At 17.5% G+C, this 7,161-nt stretch overlaps 4 protein-coding genes across 4 annotated transcripts; 2 read left to right on the forward strand and 2 right to left on the reverse strand.

Annotated features, from left to right (window-relative positions):
* Positions 1-59: 59 nt before the first annotated feature.
* PGAL8A_00206300 (conserved Plasmodium protein, unknown function) lies at positions 60-761 on the reverse strand (the record flags this gene model as incomplete). Its single annotated transcript, XM_028670761.1, has 3 exons — positions 60-153; positions 383-464; positions 572-761. 3 exons carry the CDS (start codon positions 759-761, stop codon positions 60-62), a joined length of 366 nt encoding a protein of 121 aa, XP_028527481.1.
* Positions 762-1,267: 506 nt separating this feature from the next.
* On the forward strand, positions 1,268-3,088 carry PGAL8A_00206400 (conserved Plasmodium protein, unknown function; the record flags this gene model as incomplete). The annotated part of the gene is made up of 2 exons (XM_028670762.1): positions 1,268-1,432; positions 1,688-3,088. The coding sequence occupies 2 exons, from the start codon at positions 1,268-1,270 to the stop codon at positions 3,086-3,088; spliced, it is 1,566 nt and encodes a 521-aa protein (XP_028527482.1).
* A 1,027-nt stretch (positions 3,089-4,115) lies between these two features.
* On the forward strand, positions 4,116-4,714 carry PGAL8A_00206500 (mitochondrial ribosomal protein S14 precursor, putative; the record flags this gene model as incomplete). The annotated part of the gene is made up of 2 exons (XM_028670763.1): positions 4,116-4,301; positions 4,562-4,714. The coding sequence occupies 2 exons, from the start codon at positions 4,116-4,118 to the stop codon at positions 4,712-4,714; spliced, it is 339 nt and encodes a 112-aa protein (XP_028527483.1).
* Positions 4,715-5,269: 555 nt separating this feature from the next.
* PGAL8A_00206600 (conserved Plasmodium protein, unknown function) lies at positions 5,270-6,550 on the reverse strand (the record flags this gene model as incomplete). Its single annotated transcript, XM_028670764.1, has 6 exons — positions 5,270-5,412; positions 5,512-5,656; positions 5,779-5,839; positions 5,931-6,028; positions 6,145-6,213; positions 6,308-6,550. 6 exons carry the CDS (start codon positions 6,548-6,550, stop codon positions 5,270-5,272), a joined length of 759 nt encoding a protein of 252 aa, XP_028527484.1.
* Positions 6,551-7,161: the final 611 nt, after the last annotated feature.

Here is a 7,161-nt window from a genome sequence, read left to right on the forward strand (position 1 = left end):
TTTAAATATAAAAAATAAATGTTTCTTTTATAGCCATATAATTTTTTCTTTTTTGTCCTTCAAATAATTGTTAACTTCCTTGGAACATCATTAACTAATTTGTCTTCGTACCAACTTTTCCCTGATTTTTCTATATCATCCCCGTACATTTTACTATAAATTGAAAAAAAAAAAAAAAAAAAAAAACCATTAAAAAATTGGTATAGACAAAAGTGTTGATAATAATTTCTCCTAAATAATAATAATAAAACATATGTTTAAACATAATCTTATATATAAAAAAATTAAAACATAAAAAAAATAAATAAAGTATTGATACATTATATTTTTATTAAATAATGTATTTTAATAAATTAAAATATGCCTTTTTATTTGATATTACTTTGTTTCAAAATTTTTCTTATTTTTTTCTACTATTTTATTTATCTGTTTTATTCTTCTTTTTAGTAATTCTTTAAATTTATCTAAAGAAAAATTATATTACAAATGACAAAATATATAAAAATGTTTTGTTTATAATTTGGTTCAACATCAACTGAATTTCTTTTCAAATTTTCTTTTATATATTTACCTATTTGAACTTCATCTTCACTTGCTTCATGTTCTATCTTTAAGTTAAATGGTTTAATTTCTTCCTTTTGCATAAACGGATTGTCACTCAAATCATTTTCTTTTTCATTTATAAAATTTACTTTCTTTTTTTTTAAAATTCCATTAATTTGCGATTTTTTTTTTTTAATTCTCTTATTTTTTATTGCCATTAGTCACACTTTATATTGATTTAAATCATTTTCTTTTTTTTATTCTCTTGTTTATATTCATATAAAAATTAAGTTTATTTAATAATCTTTTTTCAATATTAAAATATATATAAATTTATATATATATATATAAAATTTATCAGAAAGAAAAAAAAAAAAATGAATGCATTATGTATATTTATTTTTTTTTTTTTTTTTTAACCATTGTTATTTGTTTTATTTTTATATATATTTTTTAGACTATTTTATTTTTGTTTACCTTTACTTTTTTAATTTCATTTAGCTTTATTTTATTCTCATTATTTTTTTTTTTTTTTTTTTGTAAATATATTATTATGTTCATTTTTATTTTATTTTATTTTTTTTTTTTTTTTTCATATTAATCAATTTCAACAAAAATTATATGCATATTTTATTAAAATCTATTTAATTTTTTGGTTTTAAATATGAATACACCTAAAATAAAATAATATTTAAATTAATTATTATTAAAAAAAAAAAAAAAAATGAATGAAACAAATGAATCATTAAAATTTTCAGATTTTACATCGTCCAAATATGGTAATAAAAGATTAAGAATTAATAAAACTGACGATAATATAAAATATTTTGTTTCTCGCTTTAATGATAATTGTGAGATAAACAAGTTAAGTTCACCCATAACATTTATAGTAATTAGAAAATGTTTATATAATTTGCTTAATGAAAAAATTTCTATATATTTCCATGATATATCATTTTAAAATAGATTTTTATTGTATTTTCTTTTTATTTAATGAATAAGTTAAATAATATTTTATAAAAAAATTTTATAATAAAATTATATTAAAACTTATTTCTATTGTTATAATATGTTTTAATTTTTATCTATTTAATTTTATTTTTGATTATTAATATTTTTATATAATTCTTAATATAATTTGTAGTCTAAAGATGAAAATAACTTTGAGAATTCTGTAGAAAATGAAAAAAATAATACATTTCATTGGTTATTAAAAAATTCATCCAATGAAAAAACAAAGATAAATCACAAATCATATATATCTAAAAAATGTAATTTAGATACAGATGTTTTTTTTGCTTTAATTGAAAATGAAGAATATTCAGATATTTATCCTCTCTCCAGTTGGCACGTATTTGAACCAGATCTGTCAGCTAAAACTTTAAATAAATTTAATCCAGATTACCCAAATGAAAAATTGAAAGCTGAAAATAATAATAAAAGATTAGATGATATAATAGAAAGACTGAAAAATAAAGAAGAAAGCACTAAAATAAACAAAAAAGCAAAGGATGAAAATAAGAAAAAAAAAAAAGTATCACAAAGAAGTTCTTCCTCAGATGATGATGATGATGATTTAGGATTGAAAAGACAAGAAAAAAAAAGGTTAAAAAATTTGATAAAATTAAAAAGAGGAGAAAATAAAGAAGAAATTGAATATGTTAATTCAGCTTTGGCCATTACATCTCTTAGAAAAAGTAAAGTCAATTGGGATTATAATGACGATGGAAAAAAGAGTGATGATGAAGATTTAAATGTTGATGATTCTTTTCAAGAAGAATTTGATGATGATGATGATGAAAATGATGATTCAGATAACAATTCAAATAATGATGAATCAAAATTAACATCTTATGGCCAAGCTATGAGATCGTTACTAAAACAACAAGTTAATGATGAAGAAGATGATGAATTAAATCAATATTCCGATGATGATGATGATGATGAAGATATTAGCAAAAAAGAGAAAATGGATATTAAAAAAAAGAAGTTGAAAAATAAAACCAAAAAGAATAATAATAGTGATAGTGATAAAAAGCAAAAATATAAACATAACAAAAAAATAAAAAATGAAGATGATGATGATGATGATGACGATGAGGATGACGATGATGATGATGATGATGACGATGACGATGATGATGACGATGAAGATGATGACGATGATGAAGATGATGATGATGATGATGATGACGACGATGAAGAAGATGAAGACGATGAAGATGAGAAAGAAGAATTAAAAAAGAAATCAGTAAAAAATAAAAAAAATTGTAACTTCAATGACTATATTAAAGAAAAAATTAGAAATAAAGAAATACAAATAAAAGAAGAAAATTGTGCTAAAATTTTATTAAAAATTATTGAAAAAAATAATGGAAAAATGGACATATTGACCTTATTAGATATTTTAAATATTAAAGAGAAAAATCAGAGTTTTCTTCTCGTACAAAAATTTATTAAAAATATATGCAATGTTAGCTCGCAAACAATAAACAATAAAAAAGTAAAAATGATATCCGTTAAACCAAAATATTTGCCAGAATAAGTATTAAAATTATATAGTATTAACAAAAAAAAAAAAAAATGAATAAAAATTTCTTTCTTTATATGCACATATAAATACCTATATTACACTAACATCTATAACAACAATAATAATAATGATATAATAATTTGATTATTTTTTTTTTTTTCTTTCCTTTTTTTGTTATTTTAAATATTTTACTTTCTTTGAGATGTAATATAATATTTTATTTTACTTTTTTTTTTTTTTTAATTTTTTTTATATGTTGTGTAACATTATGAAAAATACCCGATTACTATTTAACTAATTTTCATATTTTATCATCTTATATGTGACAAATACTTTTTTAATATTCCTTAGACTTTTTTATAACAAAATTTTATGTTGTTAAATTCAGGTTTATAATTTATGTAAATAAGGGAATATTAATTTTTTTAACTATTTGAAGATATATTTATCTGACATACATATAAATTAAAGCGTTAAAATTTTTATTTCATTTAATATTTTCCCAACTTTCAAAATAAAATTTTATGATTTTAATAAACATACTTTAATCTTAATTTTTTTTTTTATAGAATCATATATATTATATGAACATATATATTTTTTATTTCTCATTTTTCAACAAAAAAAATATATATATGCAACTCTAGAGAGAAAAATATATAATTATTTTATAAATAAAAGCAAGAGAAGAAATTCAAAAATTATTTCTTTACAAAAAGATTTGTATATAAGAATAAAATAAAAATAATTTTCATTTTATTTTATACAGACATAATAATATAATTTAAATTAAAAAATTTTATTTTTTTTTTTTTTACAATGTAAATATATTTCTAGACTCAAATGAATTCATTTGTTTTTACATTATTTTTAAAAATAAAAAAAACAAATTTGTAAAAATATTAATTTAAAATTTATTTTATATAATATAATTTTTTTTAATTAATTATAATCTAAATATTATTAACATAATTTATTCAATATATACATATATATATATATATGTATATTTTTTTTTTTTTTTTTTTTTAAATTTGAAATGGCAGCAAGAAATCCTGGACCTTATTTGAACCAGGTACCTTTAGGTTTCCCCAGTTATAATAGAAGAGTGTTCAGAGATATTTTGGCTAGAAGAGCTTTTATGGAATCGGAAGTTAATACAAGAATTTACAAAAATATTTTTGAAAATTTAGGTTTTAAAGGGCAGATCAGAATCAATAATAAAGTATGAATATTGTAATATTTTTTTTATAAATAAAAATATATATATATATTTTCTGCAATGTGAAAAATGTAAAAAGTATTAATTTATTTTTAATAAATATAATTATGTGCTTATTTAATTAAGGAATATCAATATATACTAATATTTTAACAATACTACTCTTGATTTTTATAATATGTATTTTTCACTTTTTTTTTTTTTTATTTTCTTCTTTTTTAATTTTTTTTCATTTGTATAATTATTTTGTTTCATAATTTCAGGTTGGCGTTAACAGAATCCGTATGAGGTGTATACAAGGAGGATATTCTAGAGGAATTTATAAATTTACTAGAATGGCAAAAATGGCATTTTTTCAAACTGCCAGAGAAGGGTGGTTAAAAAAATATGGTTATAGACCTGATTTATTTCGATAAATCAAGGATATAATTTTCTTTTTTTTGCAGATAATATATAAATTAATACTTAATAAAAAAGTATTCTATTTGAAATACATAAATATTTTAATTCATTTTATATATTTACTCTTATTATTTCAATTTTTTTACTTTATAATTTAAAATAAATGTTTTTATTTAGTTTCTTTTTTTATGTCTTGAAATTACCGTTACATAAGTTCTTTATAAAAAATGAGTAACAATACAAAATATCTCTATATTTATGAAAGTGAATATTAAAAATTCATTTTATTTTTTTTTAATATCATTTCTTTTTTATTATATTTTTTGTGTTATGATGAAACATAATTTTGTTAATTTTTAATAAGAAAACTTATTCTATAATTTTATCTTTTTTTCTAGTAACAAATAATTTTATTTCATTACAAAATGTTTTTTCCATTTATAATAAAAAAAATAAAATAAAATAAATATCAAATAAAATAAATAAATAAATAATAAATTAAAAATAATAAATAAATGAAAATATAAATATTATGGAAAAAATTATGTAACAATTAACAAGATTTGATACTACATACTTTTGAAGAAGACATCATTAATACCTGAGAGAAAAACCTTCTCATTTTTCCAAATTTTATACTTATTATTTATATTTTTAACAAATTCTATCAAATTAGGCCTTGATATTAAAACGGCTTGCAATTCTTTGTTAACTATAAAAAAGAAAAAAAAAATTATAAAAAATGATCTTATCTGTGTTAGTAAAACTTTTTCTTTTGATTTTTTATATTCTTGTTTTGTTTTTGTTTTACATTTAGAAGGTATAGAATAAAATATTGATAATACAGAAAAGCATACAGAATGGAAATAACAAATATCACTTCTATTTGTTGAATTAACGCTATTACCTATAGTTTCATCTAATATATTTAGTATTGTTTTCAACCTTGTTATATTCTAAGAAGAAAACAGAATATATTTAATTGTAACCAATTACTGTTTTAATATTAATTATAATTATTATAATATATATGTCTACAATTTATAAAAACACATGAATATCAAATTATAATACTAACCAATTTATGGTTATCTAATCCTCTCATTTGGCATTTTTCTAAATTTTCCTTCCTTAATTTTCTTTAATATAAAAAATATAATAATATACAAAAGAAAAATATATATAATACTATAAAAATTATATAAATAAAAAATTAATAAAGTTTTATACCTTATTAAATAAATATAGTATAAATAAAAAAACCTATCTTTATATATTTTTTTTGTAAAGTTATTATAAATATTATCATCAACCCACAAATAATATATCTATAAACAAGTAATTTTATTTATTAGAAAAAAAAAATCATTTATTTAAAACTTTTTTTAAGTATTTATAAAATAAGTTTCTATATTTATATTTATGTCCTATTAGCTAAATTTACCAATATTATATTAAGCTCATTTATTAACCCAATATACATTTCATAATCAGCCAAGTCAAATAAATAAATCTAAAAAATATTATTATAACAAATATAAATATATATATATATATATATATATATATATATTTTTTTTGAAGATATTGATAATATTTATTATAACATTTTTCATATAATCAATAATTTCCGTATCATGTAAAACGTTTCCTTCTAATGTATTAAAAGCGTAAGGGTAAGATCCATTGTTACTATAAGGATGTATTTCTTCCACGAATTGTATTAAAGAACAATTAAAAAAATTTTTGAGGAAAAATAATTGAACGTTTATATAATCTATAAAAATATCACCAATATTATTTATAGAACAATGATGATAATGAACAATTAATCTTTGAGGAATAAACATCTTATATGCTTATTTATTCATTTATTTATCTTTCTTTTGTTTTTTATCATTTGAATCATTAAAGTATCATGTTTAAAAACCATTTTTATACAGTCAAATTTATAATGTTTATTTTTTTTTTTTAATCATAAAATTTTTTATATTTTAAAAAAAAATAAAAAATATAAAAATTTTTGTAAACACATCAAATTTTTTTAAATTTTATACAAGTTATTAAAAACTTCACGCTTTTTTAGTTCAAAATTTTTTTTTTTCTCAATTTTTACATGTTAAAAACTTTAACAAGTTATATAAAATTTAAATAAAAAAAAAATTCCATAGAAGAGTGGTAAACATATCATAGAACTACTACAAAGAATATAAAAAGAAAAAAATTTTAATATACGTATTTATATAAAAAAAACAAATGTATTATAACATTAAATATTCTACTATGTTAATTATATTAAAAATAAATTGTTTTACTGAAATAATCAATTAGAAATTACTAGAAAATTATATTTAAAACATATAAAAAAAAATTGAATTTCATATTAAAAAATGTTCTATATTCATATATGAACTATAATAATTATTTAAAAATGTTTTGTTTATAATAAGTGTCGTACATT

This window comes from Plasmodium gallinaceum, assembly GCF_900005855.1.
Source record: "Plasmodium gallinaceum strain 8A genome assembly, contig: PGAL8A_v1_76, whole genome shotgun sequence".
Taxonomy (NCBI): Eukaryota; Apicomplexa; class Aconoidasida; order Haemosporida; family Plasmodiidae; genus Plasmodium; species Plasmodium gallinaceum.